This window comes from Mesoplodon densirostris, chromosome 9 (assembly GCF_025265405.1).
Source record: "Mesoplodon densirostris isolate mMesDen1 chromosome 9, mMesDen1 primary haplotype, whole genome shotgun sequence".
Classification (NCBI taxonomy): domain Eukaryota; kingdom Metazoa; phylum Chordata; class Mammalia; order Artiodactyla; family Ziphiidae; genus Mesoplodon; species Mesoplodon densirostris.
Window position 1 is genome coordinate 57,851,456 of NC_082669.1, and position 26,578 is coordinate 57,878,033.

At 33.9% G+C, this 26,578-nt stretch overlaps 1 protein-coding gene across 7 annotated transcripts in view; it reads right to left on the bottom strand.

Annotated features, from left to right (window-relative positions):
• Positions 1-26,578, bottom strand: part of AKAP9 (A-kinase anchoring protein 9) — a 150,828-nt gene that overhangs the window by 20,772 nt on the left and 103,478 nt on the right. For all 7 annotated transcript variants that reach the window (XM_060108824.1, XM_060108825.1, XM_060108820.1 and 4 more), the window contains 15 exons: positions 20,166-20,328; positions 19,157-19,369; positions 16,541-16,773; positions 15,478-15,597; positions 13,725-13,901; positions 12,963-13,067; positions 7,999-8,151; positions 7,446-7,625; positions 5,379-6,428; positions 3,447-3,587; positions 2,473-2,961; positions 1,992-2,055; positions 1,781-1,902; positions 1,009-1,200; positions 544-732 (listed from right to left, as the gene is read on the bottom strand). In XM_060108824.1, coding sequence (XP_059964807.1) covers positions 544-732; positions 1,009-1,200; positions 1,781-1,902; positions 1,992-2,055; positions 2,473-2,961; positions 3,447-3,587; positions 5,379-6,428; positions 7,446-7,625; positions 7,999-8,151; positions 12,963-13,067; positions 13,725-13,901; positions 15,478-15,597; positions 16,541-16,773; positions 19,157-19,369; positions 20,166-20,328 — 3,591 coding nt within the window. The remainder of the gene's footprint in view (positions 1-543; positions 733-1,008; positions 1,201-1,780; positions 1,903-1,991; positions 2,056-2,472; positions 2,962-3,446; positions 3,588-5,378; positions 6,429-7,445; positions 7,626-7,998; positions 8,152-12,962; positions 13,068-13,724; positions 13,902-15,477; positions 15,598-16,540; positions 16,774-19,156; positions 19,370-20,165; positions 20,329-26,578) is intronic.

A 26,578-nucleotide genomic window follows, 5' to 3' on the forward strand; every position in this document is an offset into this window, starting at 1 on the left:
GTTAGAAAATTTTTGTTTAGGTTTAAGTTATAATGCTGTTGGCCATGAGTTCAATGTTAATGAGTCAACAATACATAGCAAATAGGGTGTCTTTAAACAGAAACACATAAAACAAGATTCTGTATTGACTGGCTGACAAAAATGTCATCACCAGGGGCTCACAGAAGCCTACCACCGCCCCCACACACCGTATTTCCCCCGGTGGCAAAAGCTCAACATTCACAGCAGCTTTACAGAATCTAACTACTGCATATAATGAGAACTGATGGTATTTTATTCCTTCTATTTTCTTTGGACTTATTTTGTTACTCTTTTTCTAACTTCCCAAGTTGGATGATTAGCTCATTAATTTTTACTCTTGCTTATTTTCTAACATAAGACAAAACATTTAAGGTAATAATTTTTCTCCTAAATATTCTTAGTGGTTCCTGTTAAAATTTTAACCTTCAGACTTACTCTAAAACTAATCAATAGCTCATTTTCTCATTACTATTAAAAAGCATTCTTTGTTTTAAAGTTGTATTTAAAGTTTCATTTTGATACCTGTTCTTGTATTCTCTGTTCCAAACAGTTTAATAATTCAACTGCATCTCTAGTACCTAGAGCTGTCAGCTCAGTCTGAAATGCAGCTAGTAAAACACCATGCTCCTTTAAGAAAACCTGCTGAAGAGCAAGCAGAAGTTCACCTCGCCAGTCAGAGGAGCTCTCATGAGACTGAGAACTATCATAAACCTATAAAAAACAAAAGTATAAAAAACAAAAGTTAGTTTTCAAATAAGCATGTTTAAGAACTGTTCTAAAAATGATACCTGTCTACTAACCAAAATCAGTATTAGAAGTCTAAGAGGATACAGATTTATTTTCAAGTGTGCAACTTGGGGCATTTGAACAGTATATAGAAATTCATGTGAAAATACATCATAAAAGCCAACAATTTATTTTGTAAAGTGACTTATTATTGATAAAAATCATATAAAGCTCTTTAGATGCGTAATAATTTTTGAGTACCTTGGCTTCCCTTTGCATTTGCATTTTGGTAATCAAATCCTTAAGAGATGAGATTGTAAGGAGGTAAGCTCTTCTCTCTTCTAGCCAGGATTCTGAAGCTTGCTGAACAGAATGGTCTTCTCCGTCACTATAGGGAGACTCAGTAAGAGAGAGCACCTGCATGCCTTCATTATGGACAGCTCTCAGTAATCCCTAGAAACCATAACCCAAAAGCCAGAATTAGGGCATTTTTTCAAAGACTGCAAAGTCAGACATGAAAAGAGAAACAAATTTTAACACAGTTTTATCCCAGTTAGACTGATTTAGAAAAGCCACTGCAGAAAGGAAACACCAGCCTACCATTACTGAATGCCTTCTTCCTATGGAGGGGTAAGCCAATCCCAGAAGACAGCCTATGACTTTGTGTAGCTCTCATCTCTAAGTTCCACATTTACCTAATGTGCTCTTCTTGGATTTAATTAGGCACTAATTTGACCGAAAGAAATATGTAGGAGATAAGTTCTAGTCTTTGAGACTGCTTTAATAATTTTGGCAAACAAAAATATTAGGAATAGAAAATTAAAAAAAATTTTTATACAAATAACTATTAAATATACTGTACTTTATTATCTGCAGAATACAGAAATAAAACTAGAGCCCCAAGGTTCCTTCTAGCTATGCAATTCTCTCTTCAGAGAGATCTTACTATAGTATAGATCTTCTTTACTAACTTCTAATAAACTGCTATGTTCAATATAGAAAGTTTTACTAAAAGATGTCTGCCTTTTAGTACCTTTATTTTCTTTGGAAATGAATCTGTTGAACTTTCACCTTCTTCGCCTCGGCCTTCTGATGCTGTGTCAAATCCCTGACTTTGTGTAAGATAAATTCCCTGACCCCAGTCTGATCCAGAATCTAAAATAAAGAAAACCATTGACTATTAAAGAGAAACAAACTCTTTTTAAACAAATACTATACAAATTCTAGAAACTTATATAACTTACCACTGGAACATATTTCTCTAGTTTGGTAAGCATCGGAATGTGTTAATTCAGGAACTGAGGAGCCCTAATCAGAAAAAACAAACAAAAGAAGATAACTTTTTTTTGCTTTAATAAAAACAGGATCCAATGAATAGTTTGGTTCTTTTGTAATGCTGTCAAAAAACAAAAAAACAATTAAATATGTCACACCTTTCACAATAAATGAAATATCCATGGTTTACAGTAAGTCTTTAATTTTTTTCTTCATGGATATTACCATAATGAGATACATTAATAAATTAAGGAATGATAACATTGGGTTCTAAATCTGCACAGGAGCTTTGTGGAACATTATTATTTAACTCTACACAATGCAAAGATTTTAAATTGTAATTTTATCATAAAGGAGAGATTGCCCCAAATTTCTTTGTCTCTTAAAAACATAGAATTCTGAGGAGAAAAATCATAGAATTTGAAAAAACACATTATGAAAACCAAATACCTCTTTAGATCTCAGACACTGTATCACTGACTTCAAGGTACCACATTCCTCTGTCAGTAACTGAACAGCAACATAGTGATCTCTCTTTAAGGTTTCAGTTTCTGAAATATGTCTGGATTCCATATCCAGAATCTCAGCAGCATGTAGTTCTTGCATCTGCTCAATTTTTTCAGTAAACTGATTAATTACTTCAGTGACTTCCTCTGATGAACATTCATTCCGTAAATCAATTTGGATTCCTGCATTTCTAACAAGAATTTGTGGAGTCTGGTTGCTGCTGTTGATCTTGAGAGTACCATCTGTCTGTGATGCAGAGCTTTTACCCACTTCTATAGGAAGTGGCTCTAACGTGCAGAACTTTCTGTTTTCTTGTACCTCGGTATTATCTTCTTTTTCTAAGAAGTAGGATAATTTCTCTTCTGCCTTTTTGAGTTGATCCCTAACTTGGCTTAAATCTTTCTGGAGAAATGCCATATTTGTTTCTTTTACCTAAAACATAATGAATAGAACAGTAGAACATTCAGTTAAAAATATCACATGTAGAATTTAGGGTAGAGAGGAGAGTGTAATTCACGCTAATACGTTCATTTTCCTCAGAATAACAGGAAAAACATTTCAGAAACACAGTTTTCATCTATATTCACATATATGTATAGTCACAGATTAGCACAGAAGTGAAATCATTTGATCAGCCTCTACTTTTGGTTCTCAGGGGATATACAGTACTCTTTAACACGTCTTTCTCCTCTTTCATTAACAGACTAGAGATTAAAAGCATCCTCCTTAAAAAGATTCCAAGGAAAACCAAAGAAGAAAGATGACAGTAACGAAACTATATAATACCTTTTCATCAAATTTACAAGTTTTTTTCTAGCTGTTAAATTATAGATCTGGGTTTGTTTTCATATAAGAGAATATACACTTTGAAATAAAATTAAGATAGGCAGAAATTGAAGCTATGTTACTTATTTTACCAAAAGCTCTTCTTGAAGTTTTTCTGCCTTCTCTTTATAACTGGCAAGTTCTTCTTTGGTAGCTGCTGACTCAGCTCTAAGAGTCTCAAATCGACCAAAAAATTCATTTTCTTCACTGGTATGAATCAGCTCAGTAGTTGTCTAAATGGCAGTGGAAAACATGAACACGTTATTTTCAAAAAACAAAGCCAAGTTCAAGGTACTTGTGCATTCCAATAAAGCTTTTTCAGGAAAGACTGCTTATCAGATAAAACGGGTTAAAATGATCCATGTTCTTTCAACAAATAGGGAAACTCTTCACAGCCATCGTTTTATATTCTCTATTTTATTTTTTTGGCTGCATCAGGTCTTCACTGAGGCACATGGGATCTTTGCTGAGGCATGCGGGACCTTTCGGTGCGGCATGCGGACTTCACTCTAGTTGTGGCGTGCGGGTTTTTTTTCTTTTTTTTCTCTTCTCTAGCTGTGGCGTGCAGTCTCCAGGGTGCGTGGGCTCTGTAGTTGTGGTGCACAGGTTTAGTGGCCTCACGGCATGTAGGATCTTAGTTCCCCGACCAGGGAATGAACCCACATCCCCTGTATTGGAAGGTGGATTCTTTACCATTGGACCACCGGGGAAGTCCCCATTTTATATTCTTGAGACAGTAAGAAAAGAAAGATATTTCTGGGAATGAAAGGTAAATCATGTCATTAGAACATATCCTAAAATTTTATAATTAATGAAAATAGTTTGTTTATCCATTCAAAAAAGTTTCATATTTATATCACTTTCCTCAAAAGATACCACGTGTTATTTTATAAGTTTTATATATATGGAAAGTCACATTGCTATTTTATTTTATTTATTTATTTTAAAGTATTTATTTATTTATTTATTTATTTTTGGCTGCATCAGGTCTTAGTTGGGGCAGGCGGGTTCTTTGTTGCAGCATGCGGGATCTTTTGTTGAGGAGCATGGGCTTCTCTCTAATTGTGGTACGTGGGCTCAGTAGTTGCAGCGTGCAGGCTCCAGAGCACATGGGCTCTGTAGTTGTGGCTCGTGCTCAGTAGTTGCGACGTGTGGGCTTAGTTGCCCTGTGGCAAGTGGGATCTTGGTTCCCCGACCAGGGTTCGAACCCGTGTTCCCTGAATTGGAAGGCAGATTCTTAACCACTGGACCACCAGGGAAGTCCCATCACATTACTATTTTAAATATCATTTACAGTAATTTATATAGTTCCAGCGAGCTAGGAGGAAAAAGCCTAGTAAATGGAAAGAATTGTTATCCTTTGCAAAATAAATATTTATAGAATCCTAATATATCAGTTAATTTCTGGTGTTCAAATAGGACTATACATTAACTTCTCAAAATTATAAATATATAAAGTAAGAATTTGAAAGTTAAAGTCCTTTCACACCTGTCCTATCCTATGCTAAGAAATAACTGTGATTTCAGATCTTTACATAAGTAGACCTAAAGGGGTGAAAGGATGAAATCTATTATGAGGTATAAAATCTGAAAAAGTGAATGACTTAACACTCATACATTAATTCACTAGAACACTAATATATTTTGACATTTTCATGACTGAAAAGGAATGGTGACCACTTAACATGCATGTTAGAGGAAAAAGGAAAAAACTCACACAAGTTCCAGAGGACATTTGCTATACTTAACATTTCCAAGTTTCTTCTGACTGCTCTACTTAATGACTATGGTAGTGAAATAAATATTGTGATTTTAAGACCACAAAATATAGTTTGTATCCATTGTTCTGGTGATAATAATGACTGTATGGAATGGTAATATTTTTTTATAAAAACCCTTTATTTATGAATTGCTAGACATAAAGAACACTGTATTTAATAAATTAGCAGTAAGTTTAAGGAACAGGGAAAAGAGAGTTAGTTTCTTAGGGTATTTAGGTGGAAAAAAATCAAATACAAACTAACCTTGAGAACTTCAAAATCTCCTAGAGGGCTTCTTTTCCTTTCTTTGCTTCCCTGTTTTTTCTCATTGTCCTCCAATAGCTTCTGTAGTTCTAGTAGCTTCTTTTCTTTTTCCAAAGCATTTTTTTCTGCAGTTTCTACCTGCATTTCAACCACCTGGCTTTCTAATTCTGATATTCTCAAGGTCAGTGCTGACACATTTGACTCCACCTCATTTTCTGTTAGTTGGTTTATATTCTGTGTATTTGTTCCTCCAGGATCTGGTGAAACTGCTTGTTTATCTTGACAGAATTTTACATATTCTTTAACTGCTTCGAGTTGGACCTGACTCACAAGAGCAGCAGCCACCTTTTCCTCAAGTATATTTTGCAGGTTTGCCATCTTCTTTTTCAGTGCTTCTTTTTCAGACTGGCCTTGCTCCTGCAGGTCCTTTATTTGTTTATGACATTGGGTAAGTTCTAAGTCCTTTGCACTCACAGTGCTCTCAAGTTGTAGCACCTGTGTTTGCAAACTGCTTATGGAAACTTTGCTGTTTTCTTCAGAAGATCTGAGGTAAGTCGGATTTTCTAGGGGTTTACGAGCACCCTCAGTAAGGACTACTTCTAGTCCAGGTTTGTTTCTGCTCAGATCATCTACAGCCATGTTAACACTTTTCTCTGGTATACTATGGATTTTTTCCATATTTTCACGTTCTCTCTTTAAGCTATGTAATTCTTGTGTTAGCTGGTTCATTTTTAAATTGGTTTCTTTAAGTACACTTTTTGTCAAGGCCATTTCTTCATTAGTGGTTTCTACTTGCTGTTCCAAAGCCAGTTTTTCAGCTATTACCATATCCAACTGATGTTTTAAACTATCTGCTTCTTCTGGGAGAGAATTAGTAACCACCGATGTCTTCTGTTCAATATTTGCCAATTCCTGTTGAAGCTTTTCAATCACTTCACTGAGCTGCTCAATTTCTTCTTCGCTATTTTTCTTCACACGTTCTTGATCACTCATCAAACATTCTATCTGGGTTTCAAGATCCCTTATTAGTTCATTTTTTTCTTCAATAACCTATTAGTTAACAAAAAGTAACATATACAATAAATATGTATTTATATTTAGGGAATTTTATTTTATTTTAGAGCAGGATCTTAAAGTGTTGATCACACACACAAAAATAATTTATTCTCAGACATCCTAAATTAATTTTAATATAGACCAACAGTCCTCCATCACATCAAACAAGGACCTTATTTAGAACTTCATTCAGAAAGTCATTAAACATAAAGTGATTTAGGCATTTAATAGATGATTTCCTATAAGTAAAATAGTCAATATCAATGCAATCTAATCGAAAAGGATGCAGTATTGAAATATAACAGTCTATAACAGGATAAAGTACTGAAATAAAAGTCTAAAACAGTGCTCAAATGTCATTATCTTATTTAACTCACACAAAGTAGAAGAATTTTTAATAGATTTGGTTAGAGTGATATGATGAAATCTGAGTCACCAGAGACTCCCTATAAAACATCAAAAATCTTTGACAATGTTAGGAAGGGATAAACATATATATAGCTTGTTAAACCAGTATGTCTTATTAAATTAAAATTAATGGGTAAAAGAGAATTAAAGTTTTACTTGGTTTTTACATTCACAAAGAAACTGAAAAATAACCACCTTGCCCTTTAAAATTCTAACTTAGCCACTATGGAAAACAGTATAGAGGTTCCTTAAAAACCAGAAAACAGAGCTACTATATGATCCAGCAATCCTACTCCCGGGCATGTATCCAAAAAAGACAAAAACTCTTATTTGAAAAGATACATGCACCCCAATGTTCACAGCAGCACAAATTACTATACATAAAATAGATAAAGAACAAAGATTTACTTTATAACACAGGGAACTCTGTTTAATATTTTGTAATAACCTATAATGGAAAATAATCTGAAAATAAAAAAACCTAGATCACTTTGCTGTGCACCTGAAACTAACACAATATTTTAAATCAACTATACTTCAATAAAAAATAAAAATAAAATTCTAGTTTAAATAATTTCATGTAATAATTTTAAATTAGTGTACCTTGTTATCTGTTGTAATTTTAAGTTGATGCTGAAGTTTTGTAATTTGCTCATTCAGTTGGTCAATTTCTACCTCTTTTTCCTGCATTATTTGAGCAAATTTCCCAAATAGTACATGTTGGTCCTGGGTAGAGATAGGATCAGCTTGCTTTATGGCAAATCCCAGTTTCTCCATTTCATCCTAGGAACAAAAATAACCATCCCAGTTGGATAGGGCATTACACGTGATTTTCAGAACATTCTGTCAATTAACTCTTACCAAGCTATAGCATCTAAAACATACAAATGAAAAAAAAATCAGAGCTATTATATAATTATTGTAAATCAATAATTCTTAAAATGTTTTGATAAAGGTCTCCAAAATTTTTTATTTCTGATGAATTCAAATGTTTATGTTGGCTCGAAGATAAATTCCATGCAAATCCATCTGCAGCTAATGTTCCTCTTTTAAGTATTATTTAGCGGCTGGATTTAGCAAATGCTTAATACTACAACTACTACACAAGACAAAAACAATGAATTATTTAGAGGCAAAGTTTTCCTTAAGTAATTACCTTAAATAATTTGTTTTCTTGTTCAAGTTCTTGTAGGCGGGTAGTAGATTCCTTTTTCTGTATCTCTAATTGCATATGTAGTTGCTGGACTTCTTCATTCTTATTTTCCAGTTCTTCTCTGAACTGTTCCAACTGTTCTTCTAAGTTTGTGATCTTTGATACCAAAATCATCAAAAGGAAAGAGAAAAAACTGTTCATACAAATGTTTATTTGTCAAGAGAGAATGAAGAGTGCTGTATTGGCTCTATAGTATATATGCTTAAAACACGTGAGCCATGAGAATAAAGGAAATATCAGTATTAATCAGTATGATTTAAGCCAGATGTAGCTGTGGTTTCTAGACATTTTCAAACTAAACACCTTTAAACCATCCTGCCCAAAGCAAAGACGAGACCTTCAGAGGAAGGATACAAGGAGCCATTTCCTACCTAAAATTATCCTCTGATAAAGCATAAAAGAGTCATGGGAGGAAGGGAAAGAGTCCACATTTTAGATCTTATTTTATGTTAAATTAATTGCTATTAAAAATGCTCAAGGGGCTTCCCTGGTGGCGCAGTGGTTTAGAGTCTGCCTGCAGATGCAGGGGACATGGGTTTGTGCCCCAGTCCGGGAAGATCCCACATGCCGCGGAGTGGCTGGGCCCGTGAGCCATGGCCGCTGAGCCTGCGCGTCCAGAGCCTGTGCTCCGCAATGGGAGAGGGCACAGCAGTGAGAGGCCCGCGTACCATAAAAAAAAAAAAAAAAAAAAAAGCTCAAGAAAGCTGTAGAATTAGGTCAGTTATTTTAGCCACCAAGTGAGATTAGCTCAATTTAGTCCACATTAATACTTAACCCAATGAAAGGTTTGGCAGCCATGTGCCTTATTTGAGCAGAAGGAAGCAGAGGTAGACGCTAAGAGCAAAGGACCCTTAGGTCTGAAATAACAGAAACTTAAAGAGTAAGTTAGTAAAACCATTTTAGGAGAAAATTAGAGTGTTCCTATATGTAGGACAACTGAAATTCAGCTCATTTCTGAGCACAGATTACCACTAATGGTAAAGCAATTGCTCTTTGATGGCTATGTAGAGACTGAAACGAATGATGAATATTAAGAGTTTGGTTTAATATTTGGGTTTGGTTGAGGAGAGGAATAGTCATTTAGCTCAATGCTTTGTAGCTTAATACATTTTTAATGAATGGATTTTCAAATGTGTATTTACCTATGATCAAAATTGCTGCATTAAAAGCAACCTAAGACACAAGAGCAGCATTTAGTGGCAGCTGGCTCAGAAAGTACATATAAATCATTTATTACCTTAGAACTTGAAAGGGGGCATATTCTGATTACACACCGATACATAATCAGAATCATATCTTAGCATTAGCAAGGCAAAGACCTTCAGAATCATTTAGCCTAATATTTCATTAATAGAAATCATACTGATATTAGTAACAATAGCCATCATTTATAGACAATTTACTGTTAGGCACTGCATAAGATGCTTTATATGTATTATTTTTTTAAAAAACCCTATAACAACTTTATGAGATCTTTACTAGGATTATCTCCATTTCAGAGATGAAAAAGGGAGTCACTGAGAGGAGCACCTTGACCTCCAGTCACAAGGCTAGTATGTGGAAGCCAGTTTTTGAACCTCAGGAGTTTACCTCTGGAAGCTTACATTCTTAACTATCATTTATCCTGCTTCTAATAACTAATGTCTAAGACATATTTAAATAATTTTCTTTAACACTGATATTAAACTCAGTAGGCACACCTTAAATATAGTTAGTAGCTGTGCATATATAATTATCAGGTTAGTTTGTTGAAAATTGTGATGATTATATCTTCTTCAAAGTTAACTAATATAACGGTATTTACACTTATCCCTATCTTCTACGACTACGTTTGATGACAAGGTATTATTTCAACACATACATAGATATTTAAGTTCAAAATTGCTGCCCTTGCCCTGCCTCACCTGATACTTATTTTCTTTTTTGATGAAACAGTTTATGGTCAAATTTTTAGCCTTAATATTCAAAGAGTGGTCCCTGGAGCAGAAGTGGCCTCACCTGGGAACATGTTAGAAGCAGAGATTCTCAAGCCGCACCCCAGACCTACTGAATCAGATTCTTCACTTTAACAAGATCCCCAGGGGATTCATACGCACATTAAAGTTTGAGAAGTTCTGGTCTAAAGCACTAACATTCCCATCATAAGTAGCTGAACTTGAGGCATCAAAACAGAGACTTCAATTCCCAAAATGACACTGTAAGGCATTCTCTCCTCTTACTCAGTCAGACTTCAGTTGCAGTCCCTGGCTGTCTTATTACTGAGTCTATGACAACCAAAAACTAGAAAAATATTATTAAGGTCTCAAAATAGAATGGTAGCTTTCTGGTTTAACCTTGTTCTATTTAGCTACCAAATGATATCTAGACTGTTTGGATTACATTAATTTGCACCTATTTGTGTTTTCTTTTAAGTATTCTTCTCTTTCAAATGTGTGTGTGTGTGTATGTGTGTATGTATGTATACATATCCTAGTTAGATAGGAGATTCCTTGAAGATGGGTACTGGTTCTACAACTGGACAGTGGTGTTCTACAAACAGGAGTTCAATAAATGTTGAATGACAATCTATAATACTTCTCACCAACAGGGCAAAACATGCCCGGATGTTTTGGCAGTATAGCATCACAGGGCTCCAGAATCAGAGAAATCGAGGAGGAATTCTTGTTTAACCACTTACTGTGTGACCATGAGCAAGTTCCTTAACCTCTCTTAAGATCTGGTTTACTCATGTATAAAGTGGAAATATCAATAGAACCTATCCTCAGGGAGACTGCAAGGGTTAATGACATAAGGCGTTTAAAATACTTAGCACTTTCTAGCACAGACTTCAACAAAGTTAACTATTATTATTTACTATTGCCATTTGTAAGCTAGATCTCTTTAACTCTATAAAGAGCTAAAACCTTCACAGAGCTAAAACCTAACTGAAGGCATCTTTTTCTTAAAGAAATTCTTCCTTCTATTTCTCTCCACATTATTCTCCTTCTCTTATACATCCTGAAATTCCTATCTTCTAAGGTTTTCTTCTCTTTCTATTCATTTTGAATTTCTAAATACTGTAATAAACTTTAAAAAAAAGTTTTACACAAACAGGCTATGGGAGTAGTAGGAAGTATCTCAGATATAATGACACATAGACATCTTATGTTTATACTGTCAGATATCTGAAAACATTTGCCTAGTACAGGAGAGAATGCTTAAGAAGTTATTTTCATTAAAAGATATATGTTTCAATTTTACATTCCTGTCTTTCAGTCTCCAGTTACTGAGTGAGTGGGTTCTGACAGAATACTTGTCACTGTTATTCAAACGTGAATAACAGTGGCAAGTATTAGTAGACCAACGTTAGCCATCAGTTTAATTCTTAACTCATTCAACATGTCTCCCTGTTTCATCTGTAAAAACTGGGAGCTGGTTGACAGAAGCTCTCTAAGGCCTCTTATAGTTGCAACAACTATGATTCTAAGTAAATGGTAGGCAGTTATTGGATACTTACTTTAAGAAATTAAGGTGTTAAGTAGCATTAAATAAAATTCAAATGACAATAAAAATATAAAATTAGTAAACGTAATCAGTTATCCATAATCAATTATCATTGCCTTTGCGACCAGTTTTGGAGTTCCATCTTTTTAGAAAGCAGACAATTTATTTGATTATTTAGTGTAAGGTAAATCTTTAAATGTTAATTCTTTCCAAAACACACAGAAGTGGTTACATATCAACAAAAATGTTCTCTGTCTCTCACATAAAAGCCAAAAAACAAAATACGAATCTCTTAGATAAACATTAGTCAGTACTACGTGAAAATGAGAACATAACCATTCTCATGGAAATGATCATTTCCATTAGTCATTTATATAGATGACTTTTTTCTCCTCCAAACTACAAGTTCTCCAAGCTATAGTTTTAGCTGACGTCTAAATCATTCTTCTATTTTTCAAAGCACTCGTTAACATTAATATACTGTTTACATTCAATAAATATTTCTTAAAATACATCAAATGTCCTGAGAAAATTACATGGAAAGAGATAAAAATGTAATTAAAAATTTTGAAACATTTAAAATATGATATAGCTAGATGACATATAGTACAATATGCTTTAGAAAAACTAATGGAGACAAAGATTTAAATAATTAGGAACTGGAAATTATTGCTGTTTTAAAAGTGCATTTTCTGGTTTTTTTTGGGGGGAAAGGGAGGGAGTAGGAAAACATAAAAGAACTTTATAGAATTACTTTATTATTAATCTTTTTTTTTTTTTTTTTTTTTCTTTTTGCGGTATGCGGGCCTCTCACTGTTGTGGCCTCTCCCATTGCGGAGCACAGGCTCCGGATGCGCAGGCCCAGCGGCCATGGCTCACGGGCCCAGCCGCTCCGCGGCATATGGGATCCTCCCAGACCGGGGCACGAACCCGTATCCCCTGCATCGGCAGGCGGACTCTTAACCACTGCGCCACCAGGGAGGCCCTAATCTTTTGTTTTAAGAACATGTTTGGCACACTGTAAAAATGCACTATTATCTCCCAGGGCAATACAACTTAAAAAAAAAACAAAACCCACAGCAAAGTAGCAGTAATTAAAAGCCTATGGTAAGGTCAAGAGGAAGATACTGCTTTGGGCCCAAACCCTACTATCTCTCTGCACTCTCCTCTTCACTGAATTCATACCTACCAAACCAGCCACCTTTTCTGTCCTCAAAACTTCCTCCCGTGTCCAAGCGTTTTTACTTGTCCCCTCTTCTTCATTCCAGTTTATTTGTTCAAATGTTTACTGTCTTCCAAGTTCAACTTAGGCAATAAGCTAAGAAACACTCTAAACTTTGGTTTTAGACCATAAACTTCATTCTAATCAAATGATATTTTCTAAAATAATTCAAGCCACACTTTGTCATTAAAAATAAACTTACCTCTTTTTCCTTTCTGTCTATGGCGTCTCGCTCAGCCTGCAATTGTATTTCTAGAGACAATTCCGTTTTAGCTTCTACTGATCCAAACTGTTTTTGGTCCTCTACCTTTAAATATATAAGAATTTTATCAAAATTTCAGACATTAAATCCTGACTATCCATTTTAATTAGAGAAGTAGCAATTCTATTTCTCTAATTAGAAGTAGATAATCTACATTAGTGAATGATCAAAAGTTATAACATTCAGTCTTGAATGCATTTTATACAAATTAAGACAGGAATTGCTTGACAATCTTAAAATTCATTTCTCAGATAAAATGAAGGCTATCCCCTCAAATGCTCCCCTCCCAATTTCCTTATCCTGCTCTTCTTTCATTCCTTTTTGCTTTCTGTAGCGTAACAGGAACAGATCTCATTGCTTCTTAGTTTGGGGTAAAGCATCAGCCTAAACTGGTGCTTACAGCTTTTTCACTTTGCTATTATTTTAGAATCACAAACTTACTGATGGTTAAAAGGGCAATTAATTCTTCTGGTTTAATTAATCTTTCTTTATCAGGACTCAGATATGCAAGGAACATTTGGAGATAAGAATAAACAGAAATGGTTATGATGTCAATGAAGACATCAAGATATATACATTATGCAATAATATCAACAAAGAATCATCAGTGATTTTTTTAATTAAAAAAAACTGATGTCCATGTAACTAAGAGTAACCCGTACTAAAACACTTGATAAAATTAACCCAAAGAAAATGTCACACCTTTTGAAAACTGTCCGTACTCATGAGTAAGGCTTGCTCCAATTCCCTTACTCTGAACTCCAGTTTCTCAATTTCTTCATTACGCTCCTGTATATCCCTCTGAAGTTGCTCTTTAGAGAGCAAAAGCTCACTGCACTTGTCTGTTTTTTCTTTCAGATGATTTGTTAACTGTTCAACCTGGAAATAGAATAAGCAAAAACTGTAATGTTAAAAAATGTAAGCATGTTAATAATATATCTATCCTCATTTCAAAAAGGATTTTTAGATGCTATGCTAATTTTATTTTTGATACGGATAGCGCTATTGTCTCCAACTACAGCAACGTTTTCTGAGTTGATACATCTAAGCAGTACTAGTAAAAGAGAAATAATATTGCTCTCACCAAACCTTTTAAAAAAGTTCTCCTAAGACTAACAGTTTCTCTAGCTAGGAGGAGCAACAATACATTTTTGAATAATGTTGAATTACAAGCTCTAATGGCACAGCCACACCAAAACCTAATAAAGAAAACAAGTTTACACAGTACTGACTTGACATTTATATGTAAGATAAGATGATCTAAAAAACTTTCATGGATTATGTTTTTCTTTCCACAAATGGTTATATTGATACATATAATAATACAATGGTTCTAAATACCACAGGAATGGGAGGAAATTGGGGACCTTTAATACAGTCACTTGGAAAGCTTTGCAGCCTACAGATTCCACCAGCCCAGAATAGAGATGAGAATGCCAGGTGCTGAGAGGGATTTGTGCACCCTGAAAGTTTCCCTAAGTGATTCTGATATGCAGCACCATTCAAGTGAATGGCTCTGTGATGGAAGGATACAGGAAGGATCAATAAGATAGCTTGTGAAATTAGTTCTAATCAAGTGAAGAGAGAAAGCTTATTTAAAAAAAAGAAATGTGATGGTAAGAAAAAAAGAAATTCTACCTTATTTCAGTGAGATATTTTCAGGAAATTATCTAAAAATGGCACTTATTCCTCAAAACATTAGAAGAAATGCAAGCTTACCTACAATTACAGGTTCAAGGATGACAGTAATAAAGCCTGAGGAGAAACTTTAACAATAAAAGGTGGACTAAGTTTGAAGTGAGGTCAAAGGAAAAGACAGTAAAGGAGGTATAGCAAAATGGCACGATACACTGTTACAGTTAGATTTTTTTTTTTTTTTTTGATCCTGAAAAAATCAGAAGCTGGGGACTCAGATCTGGCAAAGTAAGGAGAAAACAAATGGATCAGTGATTTGGAAGAAAATCAAATACACACATCCTTGTTAGTTTCTTGAAGTTTCATGAATGAGGCAGCTCACTCTTTTTAAATATAAGAAAGCAAATAGTAGGAAATGACAGGAAGTTCTAGAGCTTAAATATTCTTTTGAGTGTCAACGAACACACAGCTACTTTTCAAAATCTAAAAAGGTTAGGAACAAGATGAATAACTATAAACTCTGTGGGGATTGATAACTTTTCTACTGCTCCAATAGATAAGGCTGTTCTACATCAGTTTCCTTCTATTAAATTAGAATGTAAATAACATTTTACTACAATGAGTTTATAGGTATTTTATACTTCTTTGGAGTTTTTAGGGTTTCAAGAACCTTCTCATATTGAAGTAGTATTTAAGTTTCTGATTTTGAAGATTTATATACAATAGAAAGAGCTCCTTTTAAGTTTTTTATTATATACATCTTATTTTACACATAATATACAAATTATTGTATGGTAGACAGTATCAGTAAAATTCTTACCTCTCTAGTTTGATGTTCACTGATAGGCTGGAATCGAGGTACGACCTTAAGCTGCTGTTCTAGTTTCTGTATTTCCTGTTGGAATACATCTCTCTCGTGTTCTCTATCAATGGCTTGCTCCTGAAGTTTAATAATAATAGTAACTGAAGAAATAATATTTATTGAAGCTAGTATTTCCCTTACTTCCCTTTAATTGTAGGCACAGTTTTGTTTGAAGACAAACAACTGATGATCACGGGAATACCCCAAACCAAAAAGGTTTAAAAAGATAACATTTGTTGTATGGTACATAACCTCTTATGGCTCTTCAACAAAAATTTAAGCATTTAAATGTTATCTGAAGCACAACACTTTTAAAAATTCAAGTAATGTTAAACACAGAATGAAATACATATGTTCTTCTTAAAATGAATTTACTTTTTTGGAAGAAAGGAGGAATTCCACTATTAATTTAGTCATTAAACAAAAAAAGTAGAACAAATTGTGTAGTAAATCAATTTCTTTCATTTTAATCTAGGTTTTACATCTAAAATTATAAAATGTGTAAGAATCTTATTCTATGATCTGTGAAGATAACACATGGCTTAAATGAAATCCCAAGGAAGAAAATCCATGTGAAATTAGAGACTTAACATCTTTTTGGAAGAGAGTAATGACAGCATGACAACTGTTCCAGTCCTTTGCTTCCAGGGCACACTTGTTACCTGTGTGTGTATCTCTTATGGGTTAAACAGTGGTGGCCAATTAGCTTTTAGGATCCTAACTTGCTTTGGTTATTGGTTAAGAAAAAGACTAGGACAAACTTCTTAACTATGAATTTGGAAAGACTAACTGGTAGGGCTTACTTATAATCTGCCTGTACTGCTTTTAATTCTGAAAGCTGCACAATAAAAATTACTAGAATTTTTAATCGAAATAGTACTTTTCAATTAATTAGTAGATGACACATATAGATGGAAATATCAGAATTTAAGAGTCCCTCCATAATTTAAAATCCACAACCTAGAAGAGTAGCAAGTAGCATTCCACTGAGAAAATTAACATTAATGTTGAGAATACTTACATCTAAAAATTTTCTCATTTTTTCTAACTGCTTTTCCAGTGCTTGGTTTTGCTGTCTTAAATCCATCAGTTCAGCATTTTTTTCCTGTTCCAGCTCTACAAATCTACTGACTTGTTCCTCGACATCTATTTCTAGAGCTTTCACTTGTTTTTGAAGGTCATCACATACTTTTTCAGCTTGACACTGTACCTCTAGTTTTTCCTTCATCAGTTTTTCTGTCTCCTGTAGTAATTCTGTTTGTAAGTGCAAAAATATACTACATTAAATCACAATTAATGATGTTATGATAGTAAAACCTCCCATAACTGTATTCAAATTTTAACTTCATGAAACAAAGGAGCCGAGTTTTACTTCAAACACATGTAAAAAAGGAAAATACTCTTATGAAAATATCAAAATAACATATTCCTATATAAGTAAGCAAGCTAGTATCAATAAAATTGTACAGACTTAACAAAAAGAATACGTCCTGTCACTAAAAACAATATTTTTGTGAAAAGAGCATAGCAAATGACCCCCTCAAAATCCACTTTCACTATAAGGAAAAGAGCAAAGTCTAACCAAATTCAAACACAGAAAGAACTCAACTCAGGCAAAAATCAATTCATTTAAACCCATAAAGTCATTTTTATATGCATACACAATACACACAGAGATCAAATACTGTAAATCTTTAACCAAGGCAAGTAAGAGTTACAGAAAAGAAATACAACTAGAATCAGAATTTCCTGTTAGCCTTACTCCTTATTAGATCCATATTCCTGACTTAGTCTTGCATGCTCACATGTATGTGTATCACGGGAAAACTGACAAGTATGAGAGGTAGTGTGGTGTGGTGCTTAAGAGCAAAGACTGTGAGTTCACATCCTAACTGCCACTAGTCTCTGCGACACTTAAAATGATGTCCTTCAATTTCCTTATATGTAAACTGGGGATAGTAACAGTACTGATCTCTAAGAGTTACTGTGGAATCAAATGAGTTAATATATGTGAAGAACAGTGCCTAGACTATGGTAAGCACTACATATAAGTGTTAGCCATTATTATTAATATTAATCATACAATAATAAATTACATATAGCAAAGTAGAACAATTCTCTAATGAAGAAAATGGAAGGAATATAACTCTAGAGTCTTTACGCTAACTGGTCTGTCAACACTGTTCTCACGATTAGAAATCTACAGAAAACAGCTTTCCTTTTAAAACAATACTGATTTAGATGTTAATATAAAAGTTAATCAACCAGAAAGTCTCTTTATTAAATTTCACTGATCCTATTGATACCATCATCTTCATACTTCCTGATTTAGAACAGAGTATTTTGAAAACTCAAAGGCTGTAAAAGTTTAATATATTTGTTAAAGAAAAAACTTTTAATAAACCAACGTTTTCTTTAAAAAACTGAAATGGTCTTAAGCTCTGTGGAACAACAGATATAATAAGATGATGGTCACTATGAATCGCAACTGTTAATTCCAAATATAAATATGTATTTTTATTGTAAGAAGAGTTTTTCTGTTGTTAAATAGAAAAACTGTAAGTATGAAACAAAACAGCAAAATTAGAGATATGTTAGTTGGTTGAAAAATCCAAGGGTCACCCAATGGCCATGCAATTGTATAAACACACCTGCTCCAGGTGCTGCATCGACTGCAGCATCTACTAGTCCTATTAGGAAAGAAAAAACACACACAGAACAAAAATATGATAATTTACATGTCTTCTATTTCCTAAAATAGAATAATACACATACACAAAAGAATTAGAAGTAAAAGTTGAAACCACTGATTATTATCATTGGTAACATTTTCAGATGTATCAGTATTTCTTAAACATTTTACATGTATCATACATATACTTTCCACATTAAAAATTCCAACCCTAAACCTGTGCTAAACAAATTTGAGCAACCAGAAAAACTTCACCATATTACAAAAATGTATGCTGTATCTCTAAATTGATAAAATTCAATTAGTAAAACTACACATTTATAATCTGACTGCATGTGTAATATAAAAGTGAGAAGATATGATTAAAAGGATTTAAAGTTCCACTGTTACAAAGACTGACATTTATTTATTTTTACCACCGAACAAACTTTAAGATGTTACCTAATGTCTCATTTAAGAAAAAATTAAGTTATTTGTAAACTTATTTATTCTTTGAAGTCCTGCTTATATTAAACTAGATGTCAACCTGCTTCTAACAGCCAGTGACCTTTTCAATCTATTATCCTGCAGGCTGAAATCCACCTCACGTGCTCACTACTAGTGCTCTTAGTTAATCCAAGTATACATTTTGCTGCCTTTCTGCAATTAAAGGAACTAAATCTTACACAGTTTAAAAAATATCCTGCCTCATTATATGCAGCTTTCTCTTTAGGCAGAGGTTTGAGGATAAATGAAGAATTATCTTTTTCTGTCAAAATATGCCAAAGGAGAAAGAAAAAAAAATTTGATTCCACATGGTTGGCTAATAAGACAATTACCAATAAGGTAGATTTTCTTATTATTTTTCAATCCCTGTATAAAATATACAAATAATGTCACTGAAAGGGGGAAAAAGTCATCTTGAACTTTTCAGGAATGTTTCATATAAAGTCTAAAAATACATACGCTGTTCAACTGGGCCTGCCTCAGCTTTCATAGCTTCCTTCTGCCTCGACAGTAATTCTCTTTCTTCTTGGATCTGCTGTTGCTCTGCTTCTAATTCTTGTAATCTATTACCTGCACATAACAACTCCTGCTCAAGACGATCTATTATATCAGTTTTTTCCTGAATTTGCCTTTCAAAAAGTGTTTTTTCATCTGCATAGCCATCAATGACACCTACAAAATAAAATTAACAAGGAATGTAATTATTATTTCAAATTTTACCATTATATTTATATAAATAAAAGGTGTTCTGTAAGCAAATTTTAAATCATTCCAACCTATTAAATCTTGAATGAATTTGCTGCTGATGATAGCAGTAACTATGGTATGCTCAATACAGCCTTTTCTTATTAAATATGTGTCTAAATAAGTAATTCCTCTGAATTTTCTGTTACGCTAACGTATCACATCATGTAGGTATAACACACTTTATTAAATGGATATAAATAGATAGGTTCCTGGAACGTTTAATATAAATCAGATGCTTGTGAACTGAATCACATTTTAAATATACTAGAGAAAGTTGATATTTTAAGTGATTCCAGAAGGCCAACACCCACAACAGCATGGTAGGATATAAACAGCATGGAGCTTTACAGGCTTAAAGCCTAGAATCACGATTTAGTGGTTACTGAACAATTTATTAACATCTCTTTGCTCCAGTTTCCTCATCTTTAAATTATAACAGTTGTCTTATGGTGGGATTATGGTAACAATTCACTATCATTCATTTCTGTATTTTCTAAAATTTTAAATACTTTCTATAATTCTACTAAGTACTTTTTATAATTAAAAAATATATATAGTTTTTAAAATTGCTTAGAGGAATTCTGAAGACAAACTATAACTACTTTTCAACGGGCATTTGAAATTAAAAGTAGACTGGTGGTTTCCAAACCTGGCTTGCACCACAATTTATTTTTAGACTTGAAATTTCTCCACCCTCAGTTGCCAATAGCAGGGTGCTCACCCTCAGCCTTACTGAGCTCCACAGTCAGCTGTTCTCTGGCCCTGCACTCCTCATGAAGGCGCTCTCGCAGTTCTTCTTGGCACTTAAGGGACTCTGTCACTTCTTGTTTCTGTCTAAATGACTCACGCATCAATTCTGTCTGTGTAACTCTCGCATGTTCCAGCTAAACAAAGAGGGAAAGTAGACGTGAAGGAAGAAAAGTGTTAAGAATACCAGTGTCATTCCCCATTAAAGCTTAAAAAAAAAAAAAAAAAAGAATTTTAACTGAAAATAAAGATATACTGTTGAATTGTAGTCATTTAATATTTCTAGTGCATGCTAGTACTAGTAGGTAGGGTAAATCAGTAGATAAGTAGATTAGCTGTGTACAACTTTCCATAAGATATGTATTCTAATTTTATTGAACAAAAAAAAAGCTTCTTTTGAAAATAAACCACTTTACATCACTAGATCTGTATGCTATCATATGAAGAGAGATATAAAATTAATAATACACAGGCTCTTTTTGTATTTGGTAAAGAATTTTATGTAACTATGTGTTCTATGATAAGCTTTATGTTTTCCGTATTTAACACTTATTGACTGCGACTCCTGCTGTACACTGTGGGGAACTAATAATAAATGATTAATGCAATGTCATCAATGAATAAAATCATAGTGGCACAACAAAATGAAGTTCAACCCATATTTTAACTAAAAGCTTTATACTTCTGTCCATTTGTGAAACATCTACCAAACTCTAAATGAATATTCAGTTTATTTTCAAAACCTTAGAATATAGAGGCTTTATCTATAAACACAGCCTCCTTAAAATGCTGTCATTGGCATATACTGACCATATTCTTAAACAATTTTTTTTTTTTTTTTTCTTTTTGCGGTATGCGGGCCTCTCACTGTTGTGGCCTCTCCCGTTGCGGAGCACAGGCTCCGGACGCGCAGGCCCAGCGGCCATGGCTCACGGGCCCAGCCGCTCCGCGGCATATGGGATCCTCCCAGATCGGGGCACGAACCCGTAACCCCTGCATCGGCAGGCGGACTCTCAACCACTGCGCCACCAGGGAGGCCCTTAAACAATTTTTAAGATGACAGTCAAGTACCGGCTTAAGGCCAAAGCGCTCAAAAACAGTGATCACTGTTATCAGCTGCATGAAACTGCAGAAAAGCACTCTCTGCTTTAGTTTTCTGGGCTTCTTACTGCTAGCACCTGCTTTATCTGTTTTTATTAAAACAACTACATGGGGAAAAACTGAGCACAAATGTTTCTGGTATTTAATATTAACACCATTACATTTTAAAAAATTTACCATAGCAAATAGATTTTAGAGTTATTAAGTACAACTTTTTGTGGTACCATTTTGTGGTTGGATAAATCAGTATCTCACATATCTATTGTGCAATTATTCTTGTTTTAATATGATGTTTTAAATATCATTCACAACCCATTACTTGAAAATAATATGCATACACATTTAAGATTCATAAGGGAAAATTAAGCATGCATTTTAATCACAAAATATTTCCTAAAATATCTGTAATAATATGTTGTTACCTGAACAAAGATAAAACTTTATATATATTTTTACTTTTGACTGGCAAAAGACTTTTCCTTTAAATGTGGATACCCAGTATACATTAATTTTTAAAATTAAAAAATGACCATAAAATATGAACTAATTTATAAAAAGCCCTGCTCCTGAACTTAGTCACAGCCTATATTTTAAAAATAAATCAATTGCTTTCACATGTACATATGTAATTTTTTTCTGTACATTGTAAAATGGTTGCCTGAAATATATGAAATCTCTAAAAGAGTTCATAGCTCTAACTAATTAGGATATGAGTTTTTTTTTTTTTTTCAAATCTACTGTACAAATACAACAATGCACTTACAACAAAATAAACACTTGCTTTAGATAAGAAAAGTAAGTCGGCTTCTATATTCTATTTTCTGACAAGATCTAAACCTGCCTTAAGATGCGTTTAAATATTACTATGAAACCACCAGAAGTAACTTCAGTTTTACAAAGCAAAACAAAAAAGCTGGGACTCAAATACAGTAGATCTAGGAAACAAATTTCACTTATTACAGAAGATGGCACCCACATTTAATGGAATAAGAGATTCCTTCAAATAAATAAATTCCTTCAAATAAATATTTATTTAAATACATTATACTTAAAAAAACCTCTTCCATCCAGTTAAGGCACAGTTTATTCCTAATAGTTATATAATACCTATAACCTAATACTTAATAATGTGAAATATATAAAAATATCATATTCAACATTTTCACATAATTTAATAAACTTACTACATTAAAAGTATGTATCATTAGTAACTAATCTGTCACTTTAATATAAAAGCTTTAGGGGAGGTAACAAAACTATTCTGAAAGCATCTGTCTTGTTAAATACTAGCTAGTACATATAATTAAAGCCATAAAAGTCACAAAAAATGGCAAATAACATACTGAGTAACCTGTAGTGAATCATTCACAACATTTAAGTGTCAAATTAAACTGAAATACTAACTATGCTAAATACCCTTAACACTGCTTATAACATACATTTCACATAAAAAGCAGAAAAAGGTATTTCCTCATAGGATTAGTAGGCATATTAAAAATAAGCTCCTTAGGGAGTTAGCAAAAAAACTGAAATAAGAATCCAGGTTTCCTTTTTTCTTTTCCGGAACTACAGGCAATATGCCATATGATTGTAAACATTTCCTAACTGGCTCAATAACAATTCACTTAGCTGTTTTAGGTATGACAATGCGTATTCCTTCAAATATAATCATTCCATTTTTACTCAGGATTGGCATCATAAGCATATAGAAGTAAGATTCTTAAGGACAAGCAGGATATTTTTAAACAGCTTGCCTGGCATGGGAGAACTGAAATATTATCTCATTCTGCTTTCGGGAATGAAAAACGTAGCCAAGTTGGGGCTGTGGACAAAATTTAGCACTTCAGTACATTAATCATTACAGGATGAATGAGTAGTAACACACCAAACAAGAAGAAAACAAGATTCTATTCCATTTGCCCTTACCAAAGACATTTAAAGTTCATTTCTCATTACAGTTTTAAACTAAATGTATAAAAAACTGAAAGCATAAAATAAAACTATAAAAAACCAAATTTTTATACTTACTGAATAAGGAGGGGTAGGCAGGGAAATTTTGGAAATAAGTTTTAATATATGCCCATTTCTTTTATGAATAAAATGAAAAATAGAAGTATTAACAATTACTGAGTTATTTTCATCCAAATGTTCACATAGAGGAAAAGGATGTGGTAAAGGCACCCGAGATTCAACCTCATAAATGTCTTCATCTTGTTCTTCCAACCACGAGCCACTAAGTTTGACAGCTGTCAAACAGGTCCTGTAAGAATCCATTCTAGAAGTTGTAGCTGCTAATTTCCCTCATTTGCTGTACCAGTATTCCACTACACTAAGAAAGTTCTGTTTAGTTTATCCAGATATACCATAGCAGTATGAAAATTTCTCCTTAGCACTATCAAATAAACATTATAAAATTAATTCATACAACTAAACAACAAAATAAAAAACCCACAAATCTAAAAAGAACTAGATCTCCAGCAGTCTTCATCAAAAAAAACAGAACAAAAACAAAAAAACAAAACTAAAAGCAAACACGTTTTTAATTAGAATAATTACTAAATTGTTGAAGAATGGAAGAATAAAAATATAAATATCTAATTAGCTGAGCAATAAAACTGCTTCTGGTATCAAAATATGTCTGTGGAAATAAAAGCCTTCCAAGCAGAACCTGGTAGGGAAAGTCAAGTTTTAAGTCTCCATAGCAGCAGTCTTAAAAAATGTAGTTGCAACATTATTTCCCTTGCTCTTGCTGCTTCACAAAGTGCTCTTCTGAACTGAGCTATTCAAATAGCCTCTCATGCTGAGCCAAAGAATTCTAGTCAGTGTCCCCTGGGGAAAGGTCAGAACAGAGGGTGTGACTTAATGTCTTTACCTATAGGTACACTGACAGGTGGAATCTGAATTCATACACCCACAAAAAAGCCTGCCTAACAGGATCCAAGTTCCACGTCAGAGCTCTGAAAAGGATATCCAGGTAAGTTTATAATGCTTCTAAGATAAGCTAGTGTTTTTCCATTCCATTAAAAAATTGTTTTAATTTAAAAATGTGAAAACAAGTAGGTTTGAGTCCACATTACCAATTAGTTCTTCAACTATATCCAATAATCATAATTATTTCTGGAAAACTAAGTATTTCCTTTTGATATTTCCTTAAAATAATACTCATTCTTTTGAGGAGTCATTAAAACTAAACATAGTTTACATAACTAAACATAGATAGTTTATAACATCGGTTATAAACTATTTCCACACTGAATTGTTTACAGAGTAATTCTTAAGGAAAAAAAACCCCTCTTTTTAAAAGTTGCATTGTATATAATAATTGGTAATTATACCACTTAAGGTATCCTATGAACTCTGACTAAAACTTAAAAGCACAAGTGGTGTATAATGGCCTTTTGGTAGCTCCAGAAACCTCAGCAATAGTGAATAAAACAGCTTCTCAGAATTTAAAAGATGAACAACATACTTTTTAATATTAAAAATCCTCAATAGTGAAAGTTGTTTTAAATAAATGAAAAACCTTTCATTGTGGTGTCTTTTCTCTACCCAGTAACTAAGTATCCTTAACTCACAAAACCTTTATCTACTATGGAAAAACCCACACTAAAGCAAGCACATCAACAAAAATCAATTTTATAGCCACTTTCACTATACAAAATCTCTTTAGAGGAGTCAATACTCAAACCCTTCACAGTAAGTTAATAATTAGGGCAGAGAAAATAAGATTTTCTATGGAAAGCTCAGAATCTACAGGGATATGGTTTGGGTAGTGGAGGGGCAGCTGCTTCCTAGAATTCTGGACTAGGCAATGACAAATTTCTGTTTATTATGGTTTCTTATGTGACGCCTCCAGTTAGTTTGTGAAACCATCATAACATCTGTACAAGATGGAGATCTAACCACACCACTGGTGCAGCTAAATTTGACTTTACTGGGGCTTCAGCAGATACAAAATCATCAACATCCTAGATGTTCACTTTATGAACTGGCTGGACCCATGTTCAACATATCAAACACCTCTCAAAATACTCTTTCTCAGCTCCCTCTGAGAATAAGTTTATTTTCATAACCTGGTGTCCAATTTCTCTTATTTTTTTTTTTTAACCCCACATTTGTTTATTTATTTATTTTTGGCTGTGTTGGGTCTTTGTTTCTGTGCGAGGGCTTTCTCTAGTTGTGGCAAGCGGGGGCCACTCTTCATCGCGGTGCGCAGGCCTCTCACTGTCGCGGCCTCTCTTGTTGCGGAGCACAGGCTCCAGACGCACAGGCTCAGTAGTTGTGGCTCACGGGCCTAGTTGCTCCGCGGCATGTGGGATCTTCCCAGACCAGGGCTCGAACCCGTGTCCCCTGCATTAGCAGGCAGATTCTCAACCACTGTGCCACCAGGGAAGCCCCAATTTCTCTTATTTGAAGCAAAAACAAAACCCTGAAAGTAAGACATATCCCTTTATAAACAGAAACATTTAGGTCAAGCCAAGAACTAACTACAAAGAAAAGAGAAAACTAGGAGGAAAAGACTCAAAAAAGCCACAGATTAAGATGACTTAGGGGGCTTCCCTGGTGGCGCAGTGGTTGAGAATCTGCCTGCTAATGCAGGGGACACGGGTTCGAGCCCTGGTCTGGGAAGATCCCACATGCAGTGGAGCAACTAAGTCTGTGAGCCAAAACTACTGAGCTTGCGCGTCTGGAGCCTGTGCTCCACAACAAGAGAGGCCGCAACAGTGAGAGGCCCGCGCGTCGCGATGAAGAGTGGTCCCCGCTTGCCACAACTAGAGAAAGCCCTCACACAGAAACGAAGACCCAACACAGCCCGAAATAAATAAATAAATTTAAAAATAAATAAATACTCCTGTTCTGTTTAAAAAAAAAAATGACTTAGAATGGGGCAAACAGCCCTCATAACAGTACATTAACTGATGGCATACTATACTAAATGTTCAGAAAGGTGACCCTGAATTAAAATAATTCAAATTATTGTCTATTTTTCCCTACTTTTGAAAGCATGTAAAACCTGTGTTTATCCATGTAAAACAAAAATTTATAAGTAAGGTGTACCCCCTTATAACCAGGACCATAAGTCAAGGTTAAGAAACTAACCACAAAGAAAACAGAGTAAAATTAAAGGGGGAAAAGACTCAAAACAGCAGTAAAGACGATTTAAGATAGGGGCAAATAGCTCTCCCCAAAACAGCATATTAACTGATGGTATATTATATATATTGATGTCCAGATAGATTACTTTGAATTGGAATAATTCAAATTATATATATATTTTTAATTTTA